General features: G+C 43.3%; 1 protein-coding gene across 2 annotated transcripts in view; it reads left to right on the top strand.

The window, feature by feature from the left end:
- grin2ca (glutamate receptor, ionotropic, N-methyl D-aspartate 2Ca) overlaps positions 1-24,604 on the top strand; it is a 55,020-nt gene extending 30,416 nt beyond the window's left edge. For both annotated transcript variants that reach the window (XM_076751942.1, XM_076751943.1), the window contains exons 4-13: positions 1,601-1,715; positions 6,461-6,672; positions 13,285-13,453; positions 14,649-14,802; positions 15,462-15,587; positions 17,310-17,539; positions 19,662-19,822; positions 19,939-20,126; positions 21,132-21,364; positions 22,300-24,604. In XM_076751942.1, coding sequence (XP_076608057.1) covers positions 1,601-1,715; positions 6,461-6,672; positions 13,285-13,453; positions 14,649-14,802; positions 15,462-15,587; positions 17,310-17,539; positions 19,662-19,822; positions 19,939-20,126; positions 21,132-21,364; positions 22,300-23,922 — 3,211 coding nt within the window. In that variant the 3' untranslated portion in view covers positions 23,923-24,604. The remainder of the gene's footprint in view (positions 1-1,600; positions 1,716-6,460; positions 6,673-13,284; positions 13,454-14,648; positions 14,803-15,461; positions 15,588-17,309; positions 17,540-19,661; positions 19,823-19,938; positions 20,127-21,131; positions 21,365-22,299) is intronic.
- Positions 24,605-24,821: the final 217 nt, after the last annotated feature.

Below are 24,821 nucleotides of genomic sequence, written 5' to 3'. Positions count from 1 at the left end.
TGCACGGCCACAAGGGGTCACTTTTCAGACAAAATGGAAACAGATTGTTTTAAATGTTAGATCAAATAACCAACGCTGCTGCTGTCTCTTTAACTGTCTCAGTTCAGATCTTTAACTTATCATTTGCATAGTCTTGTTAAGGACGCTGAGATCATATTAGGAATACTCGGTACAACACTAATGGCTTAAACTTCCTGGCAAAAAGAGGTCAACAGCCGTTTATTTATTCATGACTTCCCATCTGTTTGGTGTTGTGAAGCACACTCTGTGGAGACTGTCCCACTGCCATCTATCTCTTCGCCTCCTCAGCAATGAGCGTTCCACTGTTTCTCTTGAAGACTGTCAGGAGGTTTCGGGGGTGGGGGGGGTGAACGGTGACGGCGGATAAGGGCGTGGCTTCTCCTCATTAAGACCATGCCAAAAGCAGCAATGTGTGCCACCAAAAATGGAGCAAATCCTATTTTGCATGGAAAATGTTTTAATCAGCAAAGGAAAGTGCCAGAAAAAAAAACTGCTTCAGCATCATCGTTTGGCTCATGTAAGCCAAGGTCATTCAGGGAGACTGGGAGTGTGTTGTGTGTACGTGTCGCTGTAGATGGTCACCGAGGGGCTGCTAATGGGACACGAGCATCATCAGACGCTTCTCCTGCATTATGAAACATCACTCTCTCCCTCTGATGTCAGAAGTAATTTCTCTTTCCGAGTCCTCAGAGCCGTAGGGGAGACGACTTTTCCTTTTGTAAACCCAAAGCGTCCATGAAAAAGTGAGGCGAACATTATCTCAGGCTTTGATACTGTACAAACCCCTCCTTTTAGACGCTCGAAACCCGGCAGGCATGGCTTGAGTAGCAGCAGCTCTCATCAGTAATTTGAAGGTCGGCGAGATAGAACAAAGCACTTTCTATTAACTTTATAGTCAGCTATCTCTTTTCTTTACAGCCAGATCAAACATTAACATCCCCCTCGGCTCTCAGACTCGTCCCCACTTGATTGGAGATTTTTTCCGAGCAAGCTTTTGGTAATGAGACAGCTCACCTGTTAATGGGATTATCTCAGATTACCAGATTAAAGAGGCTTTTCACACAGACCAGACTGAAGGCTATTCTCCTCCCAGCAGGCTTTCATCACCTCTGCTGGAGTGATGGGTGAGGTGAGAGAGCAGCGCCACATGTCTAACATAACAGGAAGTGAGTGATGAAACAGCGGAATCAAAGAGGCAGATAACTGTTTTCTAGGCGGTTCAGGAGCTGTCAGCACACCTCGTGTCTCCACCGTGTCACAGACAAAGTGAGGGAAGAAGCTGTGTTTTTCTGGTCGATGGCGAAGCGTTTGTGACACGATCCGATGGGTTTAAAACATTCACCGTGGTAATGACGGCACTGCAAAATCCACTGTGGCAGAGCGTGACACTGGTGACGAACCCGGATCTATACAGACATACGATATGTCTTATGATAGTAAGATGTGCATCTTTGGGGGTTTGCACTGCTGGTTGCACAAAACAAGCATTCATTGTTACAGAAATAGAGTTTATCCAGCATACAGTGTACTGTCCGTATGTGAAGTCAGTGATGTTTCTCTTCTGCTTGTTTCTCTGCAGGCACATGCTGAATGTAACCTGGGAAAACAACGACTTCTCCTTTAACAGTAACGGTTACCTGGTGAATCCAGCCATGATAATCATCACTCTGGACAGGGAGAGACAGTGGGACAAGGTGAGCTTTTCACATCACACAATTCGTTTTTGTGTCCTTCTACATTTACTTGTGTGCGATTATCACTGAATGCACAAAATCCTAATTTTGACTGGACAGAGGAGCTGCTCTACAGTCACACTGTGCCTGACAATGACGTCTGTCTCTGCATGCTAAAAGCAGAGTGATTTCATACATCACTGGTCTCTTTGTAAAGACCAGTTAGAGTTAGAGTCAGAGCTCTGCTGATACCAATGAACCACTTAATGAAGGATCATCTCCTAATCACACACACACACACACACACACACACACACACACACCTACACATTTCACACACACTTCATCCTACCCTCCAATTCTTCAAAAGACATTAAAGAAACCAACACACACACTTGTCAGGTAACTTCGTGCCGCCTCATTGACTTGGTTGGAGATTGAAACGTTAATTTAACCACAGGGGGTGAGTGTGATGTGGACAGCAGGCTGGATTTCACTTCCTTCACCGGCTGAGTAGAAGGTGTTTAGCTAAACGTCACGCTCAGAGTAAACAGCTACAGGCGTTTCAAAGCTAATTATGTTATATTGATGTTTTCTGGTACTACTTCCTATTAATTTCCAATATGTTATCAAGGCTTTCAGCTAATAGGAAGCTGTGATGCTAAAAGAAGCAAACAGGCAATTTGTCTGTGAAAACCGACAGCAGCCTGGTCCAATGATACTGTAGATACTGTTAGAAGGATTTCTTTTTTCTGCATTTTGGTATATTTCTTTATTTTATTTACGCGGCAGAATCAGCCAAGAGGCTAGTTTTCATTGGTCGTCCCTGACCAGGTGTGACGTTGGCAACACAAAATCAAGAAACAGACTTTTGTAGACGATCATGCACAGCTTGGTCAAAATCTTGTAAAATGTGAAGATACATGCTGAAACAGGTTTTAACAGATTTGATTACAGTTACGTTTAGAGCTGATCCTGAAGATAATTTTCATTATCGACTCATCTACCAATTGGAGCAATAACTGCTTAATCCACAAAAACATGACAAAACAGCATCATCACCACCCAGAGGCAGAAAATGAATCTTACTCTCATCTTGCGCCGTTCATCACTCGTCATCATTTCGTATGTACCACATGAAAAATATGACATTTTTCTGCCCAAAATTCTGCACCGCACTACTGAGTGATGCAATACATAAAACAGCAGCCACCATTAGCAACAATCGATAATCTTCAATCAATCGATCAGCGGATAAATGAATGCAGGAACAGGTTGCAGGTCAGAACAAAGAGCAGCGGGATGATCACCTTCAAACTTTTCTCTCTCCTTTCTCTTTAGTTTTCTTTAGTATTCCTGATAAGCTGTATTTTTTATCTGGACACAGACAAAAGCAGCCTGGACCTCCTGTGTTGGACGTTCAGGCTGAAGGGCATTGTTCTCCCCTGCAACACTCGCAGTAGATTAGGCAGGTTTTAAACCATCTTAATAGCCTCGTCCTCCGTGTTATCAAAGACAAATGAGGAAGTTGGCTCTGGAAACGTTATAGAGGTGTTACAGCGTCTCTTCCAATTTTATGAAATGAGGACAGACTTCAAAAGACAGCCGATAAATTGAATTCAGTGACAGTAACATGAATTGGATATGTCACTGTCCTATGACAAGGTTTACTTATATAAACAAAACACCCGGGCATCAGTTTTAAGTCGTGGCCAATCAGAAACAGTTCCCCCTAAAGGGTAAGCTTTACTGACAGAAAGCCTTCTTGGCATGGGCTGAAGGTAAATATGTCCTCTCATTCACCCACTGAGTCCAAAACTCATTTCCACCAGGCTGACCTTTACATAAACCTTTTGTGGGGAGAAATTTGTCACTCCTTCAGAGCACAACATTGTGCTCATTTCAGAAAGATTTCACATGGGGCAATGCCTTTTCTGTGCTTAACTTTCTGCTGCCGCTGGCGTCTTTTCTCTGAGAGCTGAAAATCAATTCCACCTTTTGATTGCCTTTTCGCCAGCCTCTTATTGTACATGTTGTGGGGCAGCCTCTCTCTTGCATTCATACATCACCTATGTATATCCAGCCTCAGCCTGACGCAGTATGAGCCGATACCTCGCGTTGCACTCCTCACCTTCCGTATTTATTAAACTTAAATCAGTACAACGCTCTTATCAAACAGAGTTGCTGTAATTTGCTGCTTCCCAAGAGTCATTGTTCAGTTCCGACTTCCTCCCGGATCTAAATTTCAGAGTAACTTGGGAAGACGGAGAGAGAGCATGACAAAAGAGAGTGGCGACAGAGAGAAGAAGCCCCGGAGGAGGACGGGAAGTGTTCCTGTCATCGCCGTTATCTGGCAGAGTGATATATATGGGACTGGAAAGCTGCCATTCTCTGCCTGTATATCTGCGGCGTGCACAAACCCTGAAATTACAGTCTCCTGGGCTGGTTTGTGTAAACCAAAGAAAAAAAAGTATTTTCCCAACAGATTTTTTGCAATATACGAAGTACGCTACCAGAGTGTCAGTCCTCCTGTCACAGCATCACTTTTTAACATGCTGTGTAAATAAACACAAGTGTTTTTTTAGTGTTTTCCAGATGAATGAACAATGAAGATATGCACAGTCTGAGACGCCACAGGGACATGATGTTTTTCATCTCAGTATATTTTCCTGAAATTTGAAATTCTGATTGGCCTGACTAAAGGCCCATGAGTGGAGCGATAGGCAAACAGCAGGACTGATCAATATGAGTGGAGGAGAGAGGAATAACTGAGAAATCCTGAGAGAGGATGGTGATATTTGCACATTTTCCCCTCACTTTCTGTTTTTTCATGTCATTGTGACAAGCTGTACTGACTGGTGTGATCAGACAGGATTGTCCCCTTTCCTGCATAAACAGCAGAGATTATGGGGGAGGAAAAACATTTTGTCCAGACTGACACTTTTTTTTTTTTTTTTTTAGCTCTGCAGGAAGTTAATGACGTTTACAACAGCACAGTCGAGTGTTTGTGAAGTAAACAGACTATCGCGTATAAAGTACATTTACACCAACTACCTCGCTATCAAAAGTTAATTTTAGGTGTAATTGATTCATCTACAGAGAAAATAGGACCAAGAGGAGCAAACTGCTCAGCTCATCTCTTATTCTTTCCCTGTAACTGTGACGCATTCATTCCTGACATCGTAAACTATGCATCTTAAAGATGGCTGCCTGTCAAGATTATGTATTATTTTACTGGACTGACAGAGCTGATATATGGTTATTGATTTACTAAATGGAAAAAATATGTATTCTAAAGACGATACTTTGTCAGACATGTTGTACCTCCAGTAACAGGAAAGAAGCTAAAGTGCCTTAGATTGTAGAGTTTGCAGACTATAAAGTCATTTTTGTACGTACGTAACAGCCAACTGCTCACTGAAGCTGGCTATTAGACCCATTTTTGACTCTAATGAATTTGTTTTGATTGACAAGTTGCAAATCGCAATGCATTTACATTTTACGACCACTAGCCTCCACTTGAAAGCAATGTGAGCATGATGGTACAGACTCGTGCCCATCAGTCCCGCCTCCACATGCTCTATATAAATGTGTGTGCGCGCTCAGCTGAGAGGTTGTGTCCTGCAGAGTGATCGCCGTCAGTGTTCTTCAGTGTTTACATCTGAAATAGCATTCAGTTGCCTTCAGACTCCAAACACGACTTAATCTCGTGCAGTCTGAGATTATGTGCATTCAAACAGTGATGCTGCTCTCACCTCTGCACCCTCGACAGCCGTAAATCAGCGTAATCTAAAGTAGCTGCTTTAAACATCAGACCTCCTAAAATGCAAGGAGCTGCATTGGTGTGAGCGGGATGTCTAAGGCACCAGTAGAGAAAGAGATCCGTAGGTTTGAAGCTTAGTTACAGACAACTAGTAAACCATGTCATAAAAACATTTACATCAATGCAGTGCAGGTAAAGGGATATATTTATCTTACAGCATCCGAACTGTGGGATGTAATCACGGATTTGATCCTTGGAAAGATCATGTTAAAAACCAATTGTAGCGGCTTCTCATTACTATGTTTACAAATGTAAACATCTGCTGTAGTTCGGTTGCCAAATTATGGCCACCGAAGCAGCATTTGATAGCCCTGCCTGATTCAGCATAAAGTTAACAATCAGTGGGACGTGTTGGTGGTTTGGGTAATTGGCGTCCAATTGGTCCTCTGCGACCTTCATTCCCTCATTTCCCAGTCTAATTTCAACAGCAACAGTCAGAGGGGCAAATTTGTGGAAACGTGGTACTAAACAGGTCACAGTTTCTTCAAATAAGTGAGCTTGAAATGTTTAATTTCAGATCTTGATTATGTATTCAGCTTGCTTGAACGCTCATTTCCCCACAACATCCAATTAAAATGAGCTAACTGGTAATATGGCAGGGGGTGGAATTGCTTGTGTTGCGTTAGATGTATAATTGCACTCTCTCCATCCCCAGTCACCCAAAAATCAATTTCCTCTAAACTGTCTACAAACTCGAGCTCTCCTCGCTGCACCAGGTCCACATGCGTAAATCACACAGGCGTGCGATAACATATACAGTTAGAGAATTGGAGACAACTGTATTAAGATTGGAGGTTGTGATAGTGGTATGTGGTTGTGTTCTCACGAGCTTCATCAGAGATATATGAGAGGCAAAAAGGCTTCTCCAATGAATTCTCCAATACTCATCACAGAAACCATCTGGAGTTTGGTTGATTCGTTCCTACTCTCGCTGCTCCTTCAGGTGGGGACCTACGAAATGGGGATCCTGCAAATGAGATACCCGGTGTGGCCGCGGTATGGCTCCTATCTGGAGCCGGTGTCAGATTACAGGCATCTGACGGTGGCCACGCTGGAGGAGAGGCCCTTCGTCATTGTGGAGGCAGTGGACCCCGTGACTGGTACATGTGTCAGCAACACTGTACCCTGCCGACGACAGTCCAACAAGACGGAGGCGTAAGTGATGCTGCCGCTCATCAACACTTAACAGACCCATTCAAACACAAAGAGCACAAACACACTCAAAACGTACGGTTCACCTGGCAGAGGTTGAGTGATGGCATTTCATCACATCAACTGTAACCACTTACTGACATGAGTCAGTTTGTATCCCCATCAAATGAGACTTGGTTGATATTGAAGAAACATCTGTAGCCATGTTATTTGGCACACCTTATTTTTCATCACCTGCTGGCTCCAAATCCTGGGAGTCCTGATTCAGAGCATAGCTATCAATTTAGAACCAGATTAGGCTTCAATATCTCACTCCATACAGAGTGGTGTATTTTTTACTTCATCACTCAAATCATTTGCCGTTACCAAAATGAGTGCAGACCACCTAAAGTCAAAGAAACCATCAGGTGCAAATCCACTTTACATCACTGTTCAGTCCCACATGAGCTCTCACATGTTAACATGCCCAGCTTAATTGATTTTGTATCTAACTTGAGAGTGCCATTAGGTATGAGATTAAGAGGCTCTTCCCCTGCCATTAGCCCAGGCATGGCTTCTTATCACTCAGTGAGGTGAGATACTCATTAGGCTGCTTGGCCAGAGTGCAATATCTCAGGGATCACCCTGTGACCCAATCAGGGAAATTTATGTGCTGCATGGTGGGGTATCAATTAGATGGGACGATTAGGCCGTGTCATCAATCCTCAACACCTAGAGACTGATGCTGGTGTTCATTAGTGGTGGAGAGAAGCGCTGGCCATTACCCATTACTGACAATAGCTTTAACGAGATGAGGGGAACCCAAGATGAAGATCACTTGCCCTCAGTGTTATGGAGCACCGCAGTGCTTTATCGCTCATGCTGACCAAATCATCCTGCCTTTGTAAAAAGTGTATAATTCCCCTTGTCGGACAACGGCACATTTTCATGCAACTGCAAAAAGTCCACGGCAGAAGCAAATGACGTCAATAAGAGGTTCAATGAAGCAATAAGCACTTTGGCCAGCTGAAGGAGAAACACTGAACAATGAATGTTGCGATAGCTGAAGGCTGAAGAGGTCCATGCCTCTCCATGATTCCAACAGTCAAAATGAAGATAGATCTGTGTGCATAACGAGTATTGAGCGCACTGCAGCAAACAGCCACAAAACACGCTGTACCGTAATCGCTCAAAGCGTTTGGGCACCTTCAATGTGCGTCTTTTAAACTGACAGGCTCAGAGTGTCTGACAACAGTGTGAAAACAATCCTACAGAGATACATTTTGGTTTAAGAATACGCAAAAGCAGCATTACGTAACAGTAATGACATTTTGACAGGTATCCCTCCCCTGAAATTTAATTTGTTAGCGCTCTTCTGGACAAACTATGTAATTACCTTACTTGTTACTCACTGGCCAATAAGAGCTCCAATACTGATCAATTTCTGTTATCAACCAGTTGACTGATCAATCGGTCTCCATTTAAAACAAAGCTGAGAATTCTGTTCCCTATCTTGAATGAGGTGCCACATTTATTTATCGTCATCTCCTCTCCTGAAGTTCCCCCACAGCCCTCAACATGACCACACATCAGACCTTCATCAGTGCTCTCTGAACAGGGAAACCATGCAGATTCTCCTTTCCAGTCCCCCGGCCCCTTTCAACCCCATATATTCGGCCTGCTCACCACACCATCTGTGCATTTCCCTCATTCGTCCTCAGAGAGGCCTGACAAACAGCCACCAGTGCCCGGCTCAGGCTTGGCTAAAGCCGCCCAAAGCAGTTATCAGAAGCTCTTCCCTTTGAGTCATTCATGTCTCTCCAGTGGGATCAGAAACATCTCGAGCTCTCTTCCTCGCTGCTTTTGTACTGCAGGCAGACTCTTCTCCCTGAGAGCACACTGGAGAAGATTAATTCAGAGGTAATGTCCTAGTGAAGGGTAGTATTGACCTGGGAAGATAATGTCATCATACATTAGCTGTGCTCAATGGGAGTTAGATCATAAGTTGATTTAATTAAAGCTGAGACTGCGAGCAGTGGTAGATGAGCTCTCGGGCGCCTCAGAGCAGCAGGACAAAGTACACGGCACCGTAAAGCTGCACTAAATCAACTTCACACATCGCTGCCTTCACTAGCTAATGTTTGAAAATTGTAGTGGCTTAAAATTGTGTCACATGATCCAAGTATATAGGTTGCAGTCACGTGACATTAAATTCAGACGGAGGGCAGGAAGTGAACGAGATGAAGGACAGCTGCTGTGCTGGTTTGGATGAAATTATGAGAGAAAAGTAGAAACAGAAACCATTGAAAGCAGACAAAAGTATGGAGGCAAACATCTTTCTTGCTAGCAGTTTTGTCTACGACCTCGGTACCAAAGTGCTCCGGGATGACAGTTGTTTGGTTTTTTAAGTGTGCGTAGCTTTTATTTTCCTGTGGATTAACCGAGCAGCAAACGTTCAGCGCCAAGGTGCTGGATGTTGGCGTTTACGGTACGGTTGTTTGATCGTCAGAATAAAGTCTAAGTCTAAAGTCAGGATAAATAAACTATGTGGTAAATTTGTTTAGCAGAAATATTTTTTCTTCTTTCTTCTTTTTATTCTCTTGCGGCAGCTAAAACTCGTTTCGTGACTCCTTCTGGTCCCAGAAGTTGGTAAATACTTCATTTCAAATTTGGAAAATCTGCACCATCACAAGTGGAGGAATGGAGTGACACTTCTACTTTAAAGCCTCTGATTCAATTTAATTCAACAATCTTTATATGAAAAAAACAACCTAGTGCAATACAATTCAGTTTCTTTAAGAGGTGAATACATCAAGGGATTCTCAGTATATAGACATCCTCAGCCTCACCCTCCCTTAGCCACAGCGATGGCCACACACACACACACACACACACACACACACACACACACACACACACACACACACACACACACCTGTCACCATCCACAGAGCAGCTCAAAACATTATTCCAGGAATGTCCACATTTGGAATAAATAACCTCACACACATTCACAACAATTCTCAAAGACCCATTTTAATGCACCTGGCAGCTACCTTAAATCCCAGCCTTGAACCCTGGCATCTGGTGAGGCGGGGGATGTTGGGACCACTGTGTTTACTCGCGGTGTGCTGTGGCAGCCTTGTTTTCCTCTAAAGTGTTCATTTGTTTCTGTTTGTTGTGGCTCGGCTCTGCCTGCTCGCCGCCTCGCCTGCTCGTCTCATTGCCTCCTGGTCCTGGTGTGTGGGTGCAGAGTCCATTAGACTGAAGGTCTGGGGGAGGTTAGGGGTGATGTGCCATTAGTGCTCTCTGCATTGCGCTCATGGCTCACTACCTCACTGCCGCATCACCTCACACGTTATGCTCTACAGAGGTGTGTCTGTTTTGGTTTCTATGAAAGCAAATAGACATTTAATGGTGGACCACAAGCCATCTGCAGATAAATAAAAACAGACAAAATGGATGGTCAAGATCGTCTGAAAGAGTCCCCCCAAGCTGACATCAAGGAAAGTCAGCCACTCTGACACTTCTGGAGTCTTAAAAAGAGATCCTGCACACAGCAGTGCCTTATTTTAAAGAAAAATTCAATCTCAGTATTGTTTTTTTATCACTTACTTACTAACATGACGTCTGTTTTACTGTTACTGTTTTAAAGACTTGAGTTTGCTGCTCATTTTATGTATAATGTGACGTAGTTGAACACAGCTGATGCAGCATCTATAACGATTCACAACGTCCTGACAAAAAGACAAACGTCTGAATTTTATTGCCTTCTCTCGCCCAGTTTAACTTCTGCAATATGTTTGGTGAAGCAGGCCAATAGGAGCTCAGAGATTTCTTCTTCACGCAGCTTTAAACATGATCATGTGAAAGGGGAAAGACGTTGTTGCTGTCAACTGGAACAGTGAAGATGGTCCTGGCACCTTACTGATCACACGGGAAGCTATCATTGGTCAGGGTCCAACGCTTAGAGGCCAGTCTCTCAGTCCCACCAATGTATGACTCCATTATCGCTAATCTGACGATGTAAACTCAAAAAGGCAAAAAATATCACGTAGTCTGGTCCTGCCATTAATCACTAACACACAGGATGTCAGGCTCTTTGGCACTTAATCTGTCGATTGTTTTGTGATTAATTGATTAAGCATTTGTCTGCAATAGAAGAAAAATGGCCATTAGAATTTTCCTGAGCCCAAGGAGACGTGTCCTAATTGCTTGTTTTGTCTGACCAGTACTTCAAAATAAAAACAGAAAATCCTCGTATTTCAGGTGGTAACATTTTCTCTAAATCAGATGCTCTGCAGAGCATTAGACTTCATTTTCCTCCCCTCTCCATGACTCACATTACTGGTGTCATCCTGTTAGTGTGAAACTGAAGGACATTTTCATCCCCACGTTCTCAGTAATCCTGCTGATAAGTAAGGGGAATTGATTTCAACCCTTACGTCAGCCTCTTTAACTTGGTATGCTGAGCCTGAAACTGTCCGTTTAGCTTGTGCTGCGTGCTCCGTCTGGAGATCAGTACTCCACCTTAGCAAGCACGCCATGTCTTTTTTTTTAGGGCCATGTAGTTGGTATGACACAAGCGTGTGTCCTCATTAGAACAGTTTAGCATACTGTCGTCCACACCACACCCAAGTCTGGGTCAAACTGTTTGCTCTTTGGCAGAGAGGTCCATGCGAGGAAATAGTGAGGGCAGGGAAAGACAGATTCAGTATGAGTATGAATTGAAATGCTTAAAAGGTGCAATGTGTAGCATTGTTACAGCAGTACAACATTAATAGATTTCCAGCAGCAGATAAATTATAATAAAAGATGAGACAATTGCCGAGGGAACAGGCAGCCTGCCAGCATCTACGCTGCTTTATATGCTGCACTACTAATCTGAATTTGAAAATGTGGACTGCTGCACGGCACAATACAAGAAGAGGCTGCTGTTATGACAGCAGTTACAGTCTGAAAGCCCAACAAACAGTTCAGCTGAGCTCTAAAACGGTTGGCTAATTGCTCTAGCTAGCTCTAGACCTATTCACTTGAATTTGCTAGCTTAGCGAAGCTCGTGGTGCTGCATTTATTTGTTTATTTTTACTGCAACTCACCAACTGGGTACTTCCTATATCACTCAGCAGGTTTCAGTGAGCAAGGCTTCTCTCTCTGTCACACACACACACACACACACACACACAAACAAAACAACATGCAGTTCAGTAACAGTAGAGACTATTACTGTTCTGATGTCACAGTGTGGTCTTGTGATTTTACTGTTGTATCTGAGTTAAGTCTTTGCTGTTAGCAGAAGGTCCTCTGCCCACAGTGTCACCCAGTGTCTGATTAGCATAAGCTGTCTAGCCTGGCTGTGGTGCTGCAGACCTACGCTACACAAACAATGAACTACTCAAATTATCAACACAATTGGAAGCCTTGAATGGATCTTGACCTACCTGGGTGGAGCACCCAAGCTATGTATGGAAAACACTGGTTGAACAGCAGCACTATTTATTTACTTCTCTACAGGTAACATTTTAAGACTACGGGCAATGGCCAAGTTGGCATTATCCAGCCCAAATAATCCAGCAATGAGTTTCACTCCTGTCTGCCATTGTTTGTTAGTGATTAATTTACATCTGACTTGTTTTGGTAAGCCCAGCTGTCCGTCCATCTGCCAGGGCCGTGACACAATGCGCAAGCGTGTGGAGCAGTTCCAACACCCCGTCCTACAAACCCCCACCCTCCTCATTTCCTGACGTCAGAGCACCGGCCTCTGACATCAGGCCTCTGGTTCCCTACTAACCTCCATCACCTGCTTCAGGTTTACTTCTCAGCCCCTCCACCCTTCTCTGTAATACCTTCTTGTGGAAATCAGTTGTAATGACCAGCTGTTACCAGTGTGTGTAGTCCAGACACAATGGTCGTGTGCGGCTCCTTGGGTTTAAACATCACTTAACATTTGCAGATGAAACCATTGGCACTACCCGTCATCGCAGCGACCCCCATCAGTGCAGATACCAGTAATGTGCAGTTCAGTCTCCTCTGTTCAAGATACTCAGTTGTCATGCGATAAATCTCTCCACTTGAGTCATTAGGTACTGCTTTGCAAGATAAAATTTCCCGATGGATCGACTTTTTCCCAAATCCAGACCTTCAATATCTGCAGACATGTCATTGATTTGCCTTCCGACTGTACGGTCCGACAGCAGACCCTTTGCAATTTCTTTTGCTGCTTGTGGGCCGAGTAATTTATTGACAACTGCTGGGCACACTATCGATATGACTGTCTCAGCAATCATGTTCTTAGCCTTCGCCACAAGATCGCTAACCTCTGATGCTTTCTGTGATACTTTCGCACTCTTCATCAACACTTCATGGTATTTCTGTACGATCAGAATAATTAATTGGATATAATAGTTGGTGATTTCCCTTCAATTGATAACACATAATGAGAGTTTAATAGCACCATCTGTAACAATGAGAAGTTTAGACTAACAGAAACCTATAATAACAGTTCTCAAAGACACAGCAGCAAAGACACTGTACTGACCTTCACAATGAAACCTTGAAGAAAAAGCTTCACAAGCCATGTTACGTTGATCATCAGAACCATCACATTCTGTTGTTGTCTCTCTCTTTGTCTTTCAGTATTGTGGGTCACACTGAGCCATACACAAAACTGTGCTGTAAGGGCTTCTGCATAGACATCCTGAAGAAGCTGTCCCGCACCATAAAGTTTTCCTATGACCTCTACCTGGTCACCAACGGCAAGCACGGCAAGCTGGTCCGGGGCATTTGGAACGGGATGATTGGAGAGGTAACGCCGCAAAGATTACGAATGAGGTCAATTCTCTGTCATCACAGTAAAAAGCCAGGAGTGAAGTATTCACCGCTAACATGCAAATGATATATGTTATGGGGAAAAAACAATGATGTTGACTTAAATCAGAGGATACATGTGTAGATCTCAATAACATCAGCTTTAAGGGCAAAAGAAAAAACAACCAATGGGTCAAAACTGTATAATTTTCTCTGATTATGAGCAAAACGTCGCCCGTGCCATCGATAAATAAGTGTGAAAACACCAGACAGACAATATTCTTGTTTGTTTCAGTTAAAAAAATTAAAGGAAAAGCAATTTGAAGTCAAGATTAATGAGTACATGAATAGGTACCAAGGTCACTGTAGTGGGTGAGGGAGGGACTGTTGTACGAAAAGGAGGAGTAGGTGTCCTTGTGAATAATCTCCACAGTCATATTACCCTGGCCAGCCCTCCTCTTGAGGAGTTGGAGGGTACAACATTAGTCGGCTGTTTTTCCCCCTTTTTTCAAAAACAGGAAGGCTATTGTGCTCAATGAGGCATCAACCTCCATAGGAGAGCTAATGGCTTGCATGAGGCGGAGTGTCTGGACTGTAAATCTACAAGCTCTCCATCAGCATGATAAACAGTGGTCTGGTGTGGCAGCAGAGGCTGGAAAAGCAGTCACAGGGGCTTTTGAACTGTACTGGTGGGACTCAGAGTTTTCACATTAGCGAGAATAGCATCACTTCCTATTCAGCCAGAGCCCCAGTCACCTTTTAGCCTGCAGCGATTAGTTCCACTTCCTGCTTGTAATATTTAGCCAGCAGACGCCTTATGTAATAGACATAATGCTATACGCTGCAATATCTTCTAATGGATTAGAGATGGATTAGATGGTGGATCATGCTTTACAATGCAGTGGTGAAAAACAGCAAGATAACATCAGAATAGGCTTTTCAGTTGTGTCTGTGTGGCTGCTGGGTGGGTGCTGGAAGAACCAGGCAGTAAATCGTCCTCAGGGACAGAGGCCAAGTGTGTTGACATCACTGATAGATGAGATTTATCTCAAAGGTCAGCAGTGGACGTCCAGTATTATGTCGGACACTGTTACACAGGCTCCAATTTACGATAGCGGCAGACAGACATCCGCTTTCCATTTGCGCTTTCATCTCAACCAAAAAATATCTTTATTGACTTTCCTCCACCACAGGTGTTCTACAAACGGGCGGACATGGCCATCGGCTCCCTGACCATAAACGAAGAGCGCTCCGAGATTATTGACTTCTCAGTGCCATTTGTGGAGACGGGGATCAGTGTGATGGTGGCCAGAAGTAACGGGACTGTCTCACCATCTGCCTTTTTAGGTGAGAAACACCTGTGCTTCTGTGAAGTAATGAAGACATATGGCTGTTTTTGCCTTTGCTTGAAAAAATGTGCTCATCTCAGCCATCGGCGCAGCATTATGGTGGCCTGGCGGTTAAGTCACATACAGTATACGGTGATTACAATGGCACTGATTGGTTTCAGTCAGGGATCTTTGTTGCACAGCACTCCCCCTTTCTCCCCTCCTCCTGTAATTCCCTGCTTTCTCCCTCCCTCTTGCTCTCTCTCTCTCCATAGATAGATTATAATAATTATTATTATTTATTTTACTTAATTTTCAGGGTAATGTGGTAAATTTCTGACCAAAATTCAAATCAAAATTTGCCCTCTTGGCCTTCTAGTTAATTTATAGTTGTTTCATTGATTAAGAGGCATTGGCCTGACAAATATGATAAAAATAAAATAAAATGAAAATCCAATCAAATAAAAACTCTAAAGGCAGATATAGTGAATATTGTACCTTCAAGACATTGAGAATTACTATACGCCTTATGAATTAATCAGCCTTACAGCCCCTTCATTTGTGGAATCGAATCTTTGATGCTGATGAGGTCATTTGTCTTTGATTTCATTTGCCGATTTTTCAGTGTACTGTATGTCCCCTGCCTGACCCTCTGTCCTCTGTCCTCTGTCCCTGCAGAACCATACAGTCCAGCGGTCTGGGTGATGATGTTCGTCATGTGTCTGACTGTTGTGGCCATCACAGTCTTTGTCTTTGAATACTGCAGTCCAGTTGGGTACAACCGAAGCCTGGTCACTGCAAAAGGTGAGTCTGACCCCCCTGCCTGGTCCATCTGCTGATCCCCCCATCACAACCACAACAACAGGGTCTATGTGAATGTATGGTTAGCTCTAAATTTAGGTCTTCCCTCTTTCAACAGCCCTAATCTACCATACTTTCTCAAACTGCATCATCAGTACGTAAATGTTGAAGACTAGCACAGTGGAAAAGACAGAAGATAACATACTGTATGTTTACTCACAACATTTATATGGAAATTAGGGGATACCAAAATTAAAATTGCATTTGCCATCATTTGTGTGCACATGCTTTCTTTACACTTGTCTGTATATGGCTGTGTCTTTTTTTTTTTTTTTTTTTTTGAGCTTTACATACCAGATAACACATTTCAAAATACTGATTCAATGTCCTTTTCTCATTTAATTTTATTTTCTCACTACTGCAAGACAGACCATGCGTCCCTGAACTTCCACAGAGAGGCGACAAACAGAGGTCTTCAGGGCCTACAGGGGCTTCAGAGAACATGTGAAATCTAAGCCTATTTATAGTGGCCACATATTGGATCAATGCCTGGAAAATTGAGCTACTGCAGTTTCATCTCTGAGCAATGTGGTCTATAAAATATCTTCTAATGGATGACGAGAGGCCGAAGAGGCTACGGTCATGGCAGGGTTTCTGATCTTTGTCTTTATATGTTCTTATTGCATAACAAGGACATCAAAATTTTATGCATGTAACTGAATTTTACCTGAACTATAATCCTTCAGTCTACCAAATGAGACACTTGCTTCACTGTTGTTGTGTGTTATTGTCTTCCATAATGAAATTCATATGGCAACACTGACATATTTCAATTTGCATTGAAATATTACGTCAATAACAAGTCACCTGCTTCTGGATCTGATTTCATACTACATACTCAGTAGTGCCTTCTGGCACTGAAAGCAATTTGATGCAGTTGTTGTCAAAATTTCAGCAACTTGATCTAATGGGCACAGCAACACTGGCACTGAAAGATAGTTCAGTCAAAACTTAAATTAAAATGTGTACAAAATACATTCAAAACAGGCAGAGCATTGATTTATGTATGCACTATGTTTCGTGGCAAGTGAGCACTCACTCAAACGAATAATGATGGCAGCGTGAGTTTACAAGCCAAAAGAAATGGCCTGATAAGAGTGTGGATAAGACACAGAAGAAGTGTGAATGATACCCACCCCCACAGCTGCTTACTGCTGCACCTCGACTTTGGGAGGATGAGCAAATCGCAGTTCGCATCCCTTCACTTCGTCAATTATTTTTTTGGCACACACTGCGGCCACTCCATCCATCCATCCGACATCCTGCTTACTTCATCAGGGAGCACATTGATTTCACTTTTTTCTTGCTAATGTCTGAGCGTAATGTGAAAAACACATGTGTTTCTCCTGGAAATATTGGAATGATAGTTGCCTAAAATCATGTAAAAATCCATAGCTTTTAGTCAAATAACACCAGATTCTCGCCACAACACCCCAACTGTAACCACAGCACATAATCCCTCCACACATCCAGAGAAAACTCTGATACGTTTGTTTGATTTCTTCACGAGCGAGCACAGTTACAGTCCTGTCTCCCACAAACAGTCCAAAGTTCACCACAAAGCCAAACACTCCAGCCACAGTGTTGATTGTATTTCCTCCAATACTGTCCACCATGTATAGACTAATACGGAGTCCTGTCTACTCTTGCCTTCGTCCTACCTAGATCCCGGTGGTCCCACCTTCACTATTGGGAAGTCAGTATGGCTGTTGTGGGGAATCGTCTTCAACAACTCAGTCCCCATTGAGAATCCAAAGGGCACCACCAGCAAGATCATGGTCCTGGTCTGGGCGTTCTTTGCTGTCATCTTCCTGGCTTCCTACACAGCCAACCTGGCAGCCTTCATGATCCAGGAGCAGTACATCGACACAGTCTCTGGACTGAGTGACAAAAAGGTACAGAGCTCTGTCATTGACAGTCCTGTGTGTTCTGTCAGGCGTGTTGTTATGTTTGATGTACAGCTTAGGAAAAACACAAAGTGGTCTATTTTGGGTGTGTAAACAGTGTACGGTAGAGCTCTGAAGGCAAATATCCAGAAGTGACAATGTCATGGCTGTGACTTTTCACTTTCCCTGCAAAATATGAAAGGGTTCATAGAGTAAGTGGTGAAATTGAATTACATTGCATGACTCTTTAGATGGGGATGTCTGCAAAAATCCTATGAAATGTAACACACAAGCAGATTTTCTGGGTAGACAGTGATTAAAATTTCTGCTATTATCTTATGCATATTTGTCTGGAGTGACGGTCTGTTTTATAGGAGTATTGACAAGGAAATCCATGTTAAACCATCAGCACAAGAAATGGTTTGTAGACTCTTTGCTCAAAGGCAACTGCAGGGATTTAAGAGGCATTTGAGGAAAAGACCAAGCTGTCCACTGCTCACTACAATTCTGGCAAAGTCATTTACAATTCTCGTCTCATTATACATTAACTCTGCTATGCAGACAACGAAATGGAGCCATTTTGACAGCAAGTCCATAGATTATTGAACAGCATTCTGCATGGCAGCATGGAGGGAATGGAGGGCTGAACTGCTGGTTTGTCCAGCTGTGCTGAACCCCTCCAGGTTAAGTAAATGTAAATGAGGTACAAGATGAAGCCACAGAAAGTGACCTTGTATGAGAGGGGAGAGTGATGAAGACGAGCCGAGCTGCTGTAAGGACACTGCACTGTGCGAAGGCAGATGATTACCTCATCCATACAGGACACTTCACTTAAAAGAAACGTCCTTGTGATAGCGTCACACATCATGTAAACTCTGACATCGCCCAACCTTTCAATCTACAACTTGTGTTTGACACTATACATCTTTATCCTATGTGGTACCAGGAAGGCATATGCAGAAAATGTTTCAGTGACCTGCTGCCAACATATAGTGAGATAGCTTAATCCAAATGGGCTACATGGAGATAAGAGGACTTCCTCATCAAAACAGCACCATGAGCTGCTTTAAACAACCGACGTTTGCATTTTGTGGTCTTGCTAATAATCAGTGTTCTCTCTCAGACACCAAGGTCACAGTAGCAGGATGCTGTTGTAACACTGCAAAACCTTTCAGAGGGGAGGTTGTAGCACATGTTTAGGTGAACACTTTAACACTTTGACACCACAGACAACAGTTTGCATTCTGCTTCCTACTAACAATCAATGTTGGTTTTCTTTTCATTGAGAGCACAATCCATCGGTAACTCTGCCAAGTGGTGGCACCTATGGATGGAGGGTGTTGTATACTGTACAGAATGAAAATGCATTGTAAATGTAATGCATATAAAAATGTAATTTGGCTGTACATACGTAAGTAGCATATACAAACCTCAACAGATTGCTCAAGGTCTGATATCAGAATGCAGAAGAGGTCCGGTTCATTTTCAAAATGTCCTGACATGATATTGCCCCCTTTCTCATACACCAACTTTTTGTACAAATTGTCTCTCAGCTAATGTACTGAGAACGTATTTGCATAAGGTTAATGAAAAGTGCAATTTTGTCGATTGTATTTCCATCCCGTCCTACTTCCTGTCCTCACAGCTTATTAAATGCATACAGTACTGCCAAAAGCAAAAGGATAAAATGAGAAGTTCATCTTTCACAGCAGACAATGATGAAGGAATGTGGGTATCTTTCGACACAGTGTCTGATTGTCAAATTGTAGAGTTAAAACTTTATATTAACAGAGCAAGAGGCCAACCGGATAACTAGCACAAATGCACTTGGGAGTTGAGCCATGTCCTTGTATTAGTATCTCAGAGTTTTTATCTGGATCTTACAGCTAGTATAGCACTTCTACATGACAGACAAGAGTACTGTAATGAAGTCACAAAACAACCATCAGGGTGATGGAACAAACTGAATTTGATTATATGCTCATGTGCCAAAGTCCCTACAGTGATAATGACTTGGGTCTAATATTGCTGTAGAAAGAAATTATACAATTTCTATTCAATTACACATAAAATCAATCAATATCACAGATACCTTTGTCATTAGCAATTCTTGTTCTACCTTTCTGGACAGTTTCAAAAGCCACAGGAGCAGTACCCTCCATTCCGCTTTGGTACGGTCCCAAATGGCAGCACAGAGCGCAACATAAGGAGTAACTACCCTGAGATGCACTCACACATGGTCAAATACAACCAGAAGGGAGTAGAGGATGCCCTTAACAGCCTCAAAACAGGGTAAGTGTCTGCCAAGGATAGTAAAAACATATTTACACCAGAACTGAGAGCCAACATGGAGCCCAACAGTTATATAATGGCCATTTGAGCAAAAGTCATTTTCTTTACCCTGCTAGGAAACTGGATGCCTTTATCTATGATGCTGCTGTGCTGAATTATATGGCTGGCAAAGATGAGGGCTGCAAGCTGGTGACCATTGGCAGTGGGAAAGTGTTTGCTACCACTGGTTATGGCATTGCCCTTCAGAAGGATTCACGCTGGAAACGACCCATCGACCTGGCCCTGCTGCAGTTCCTGGCTGATGGTAAATTCTTCATATATATACAGCAGATGATTTCATGGTGTAATAAATGGGTTTGCATGTTTTCCATAAACCTGAATTAGAATAAAGAGATAAGAAGAGAGCATAAAAAACAAGAAGGTGGCAAGGGGAAAATAAGTGTGAATATAGGTCACAAAATATTATAGTAAAATTTATCTGAATGAGAGATCATAAATGCATGTCAATAAAACCAAGTTTCCAGAGGTGATTTAAAATGTGGCACTCACTCTGCTAACCTAAGCTCCTCAGGCAAGTTATTCTGAAGCCTCTGGCAGGAGTATGCAATAGATGGTAAGAGGAATTATCAACACTTTGCATAATATGTCAAACAGAGAGGCCATAAAAAAGTGCTGTGGCACTATGACTTCACTCACCACCTAAACTGTGTGATTTAGACAAACCCATTTCACTGTTGGTGACCAAGAGCTAAACAATGTGCAGTGACTTAATAATTTAGCATATCATCAGTTAGCTTTATTCTGTGTAAACTGTCATGTTTGTTATTGCCAAAGTGAAAATGATCTAACAGGTTTCAGTGACTGAGTCTCCCCGATGATGCTTGACCCAGCGTGGGGGGTCAGGACCCCACAAGGATCTTTACTTTTTACTTGTGAACGACTAGATAATTTTACCTCTTCTATCTCCAACTCTAAAAATTATGTAACTTGAACAAGGAAAAAAATATCAGCCTTCAAACTGGTCATAACTACACATACAACTGGTGGTAAGGTTACGTGAAGACACGAGCTAAAAAAGTTGGGAACTATTGCAAATTTGCAGCAGCCATTACTTAAAAAAATAAGTGATCAGGATAAATTTTCAATTCACTGAATCACAAACAGAAGCACTGTACAACCTCATACAATTCCATCTGTGGCGCCGGTTATGTTAAAGAATTTAATCTTCCTATGCAAATGCATGAGTGGTCGGAGGACGTTTCATCACTTTCCAGATATTACTTATGTATTCTGTGCTCCTCGTTTGCAGGGGACACACAGAAGTTGCAGACGGTCTGGCTCACAGGCATCTGCCGTAATGAGAAGAAAGAGGTGATGAGCAGTAAGCTGGACATTGACAACATGGCGGGAGTGTTCTACATGCTGCTTGTGGCCATGGGCCTGAGCCTGCTGGTTTTCGCTTGGGAACATCTGCTCTACTGGAAACTACGACATTCAGTCCGCAAATCGGACCGTCTGGACTTCCTCCTAGCTATCAGTAGAGTAAGTAATCTTCACAAATGAATAAATCAATATATTTTACTACCTCCATACAATATCTAAATATTTGGTCTATGGCGTTCAAGAGGTAACTGTAGCAAAATGGGCAGTACAACACTTGCAATATTTTCTATTAATAACAGCTGGATTTGTGTAATAATCAGCCACACAAGTGCCTAAATACTTTGTGCAGACAGAAGCTGTAGAGAATGTAGCTGCATATGTGATGGCCTTGCTGCATGAAAAAGTGCAGTTGTAAAGCCGGCTGTCTCCTTATGAGCTATCCTTCAAAACATAGCTTGAGAAATATTGGCAATGCACTACGTAATCAACACACAACCAGAATATTTCAAGGGCAGCAACAATAAAAAAAAAGATTGTGAAATAAAATGAGTTTAAAGCAATAAAAGAACTCCATGGGTACTTGCTGAAATATTGTGATGGCCATGATCCCTGAGAAATTGAATTTAAATTGTCCCATTAAAACACCTTCATCTGCGTGTTGACAGTAGTCAGACGTGAGATTACGCATTCTAAGCAGATACACAATTTGAAAGTAAAATAAAGCTGGTTGGATAAAAATGGAGAAACTAATATGGTAAGTGCATGATCAGCGACTCACTCATTTATATGCGAGAGTTGTTTTTAAGATCAAGCTCTGAGCAAACATTTAAAACTCTGCAACATGAAACTAGCAGAGACAATGATGAATCTCTTTCTGCAATGCAGTTTTCCATGTTACTGTTTTCACCTCACGTGGCTCAGTAAATTAATAAAAAAAAATTATAGAATTACTCTTATTATAATTACATTGACCAAAATTAATCACAGTTTCTGCAGGGAAAAATAATGAAACTGGGAGTTTAGTAGATTGTTGGGTCATTCTGGTATCTGATGAGGCTTAAAGATTGTAATGGCACCCTTCCATCTCTCTGCAGGGCATCTACAGCTGCTTCAATGGAGTAGAGCAAACTGACCGCAATGGGAGCATGCAGAGTCCAGACGTCACTACCAACTATTCACAAGCCAATATGCTAAAGATGCTGCAGACAGCCAAGGACATGGTGTCCTCTGCCAGAGTGGAGAACTCTCTAGACAATGCCACCAAAACAATAGAGAGCTGGAGCAGGCGGGGGGCCGACAATGTGCGGGCTGGCCTGCCAACCAGAGTAACGACCACAGACATGACCCATGGCCGTCTGCCCTATATCTCAAGCATCACAGACAACCATTCACCATACCCACAGAGGGCCCTCACACCCACCTTCCCAGTTCATTATGGCGACACCTCCACGCAGCCCCTCCTGGATAAGCCCCGGGTGGTGACCCGACCAACCCCACTCCGCTACACGCTGCCCACCCGCAACAGTCAGCATGTCTTTGAGAGGACTCTGCCAATCTCCAGCCTCAGCAGCCCTCATATTGCCATGCGGGACCCTGCTCCCTCCGGTACTTCAAACCCCCACCACAGCAGCAGGCTGTATGTGGAGAACCAGGCCCGGCACCCTACATCCCCTTTTGTTCCTTACAGGGAGTTCCAGGTGCCCGATATCTATGTGGAGCACAAAGGGCCGCTGAGGAGGAAGTTTAGCTACCCCCCTGACTGTGTGAGCCGGAGGAGGAGATCCCATAGCTATGTGTTTGATGCTGCAGACCCCAGAGTGAGACGTGACTATGATGAACCTCGATCCTGCCTTGCTGAGTTGAGGGCCAATCACCTCCTGAACAACCATGCCCCTGTTGCTGCTGCCATGGCCTGCAGTGCAGGACACTACCCAGGTGGGAGCACCAGCTGCAATTCCTGCATGAAGTCCTATTTAGAGCCTGAAATGGACGACATACCACTCCTGGGTAAAGAAAAACTCAACCGCCGCGCCTCCTTCCTCAAAGCCACATGGGGCAATGACAGGATCCATCAGGTGGATGAAACAAAGCCCTCCACATCCACATCTCAATCCACTCGCGTTGACATGCCTGACCTTTTTCCACGGGTGGTAGTGGCAAACCCAAAGCCCCACAAGTTATACGGCAGTCTGGGGCACAACCTGTCCTGCTACCCCTTGGCTGCTGAGCCGGCCTACTTGGACCCAGCCCACATGGGCTCCTACCCCTACAAGCAAAAGCTCAAGTACTCTGAGTCCACCCGGCTGCCCTCTTACAGGGAAGCCATCCTGCAGAATGCCGCTGCCCTGCGCCGCTCCTCCTCCACAGTGGTGCACAGACACTACTCCACCTACCTGAACTCGTACACAGACTTACCAGTGTATGTGGGGCCACTGGCCCAGGGGCCATCCCAGTTCTATGATGGTTCCAAGGACATGTGCCACTTGTTTCCCTGTACAAGCCACTGCCCAGATAACGCAGCAATGCTGCCTCGTATGAGTGACAGGCAGGTAGTTTACCACAACAATATGTTGGGGCCCTACGATGGCACAGGAAAGAGGGAGGACCCAGGCTCTGGGAGCAGAGAGCGAAGGCAGGTCTTGGTGGCGCGCAGAGTCAACAGTCCCTATGTGCCAAAGCCCTGGGGCAGAGTATCCAGCCTGGAGTCTGAGGTCTGAGCCCCCATCCTTACTGGACCTCCACTAGGCTCTCAAACTGAGCCCCTCTGAAGAGAGGCATGCCTGGGGGTTCTCCCTTCAGCCTCTGGTTAAAGCAAAAATTAAACTCTACACCAATAGTGTATTTGAGAGCATTGACTCTCAATTATCAGTGCAATAATATCTTGGGCAGCGACATGTATGGGAGAAGACACTGAGCAAATTACTGCTGGGACTTTGTAAGCCAAACTTAAAATACTAATAAAAGAAAAGGCAATGTTGAAAAGTATTTAATACATAAAAATTTAACGTGTTGATTGTTATTTAAAGGATTTTTAAATGCTGTGTTGCTATGTGAAAGAATTCTGGGAGACAATATACTGTAGCCTCTCAATCTGATTATGACTTGATACATTTCTTTTTCTCATTTTTTTCAAAACCATTTCAGTACCCACCATGTCAATTAAGAGATAAATTATTAAGATAATTTGGTGTTCAAACCACTGACATATCATCCCTGAATTTTCTAGGTGAACGACCCTGGGCGCACAATTGATCTGAGGCTTTCTGCTCTATTGGTCATTTATGTAATTTGACTGGGATTTTAAAAAGGGAAAACCATAAAAAAGTATCATGTGTATTTCCATTGTTACACTACCCTTTAATAAAGAACAAGGTCATGTCACAGGCCTTTTGGAACCATGTGTCATCTCAATCTGTATGTTAAACATGCTCTCACATTGTATACTGATATAATTAATGTAACTCTCTACATTTCACAATTTATTATTTCAATCTGCCATCTCACACAGAACAGATGATTATGTGAATACACTTTATGCTCAAGGTTCTGACTTTGGGCACTATCTGCTCTAACACATTGCTCCAAATCATTAAAAGGAACTGTCCTTCATAAATGA

Source organism: Chaetodon auriga, chromosome 16 (assembly GCF_051107435.1).
Source record: "Chaetodon auriga isolate fChaAug3 chromosome 16, fChaAug3.hap1, whole genome shotgun sequence".
NCBI classification, from domain to species: domain Eukaryota; kingdom Metazoa; phylum Chordata; class Actinopteri; order Chaetodontiformes; family Chaetodontidae; genus Chaetodon; species Chaetodon auriga.
This window is presented reverse-complemented; position numbering and strand designations above follow the sequence as displayed.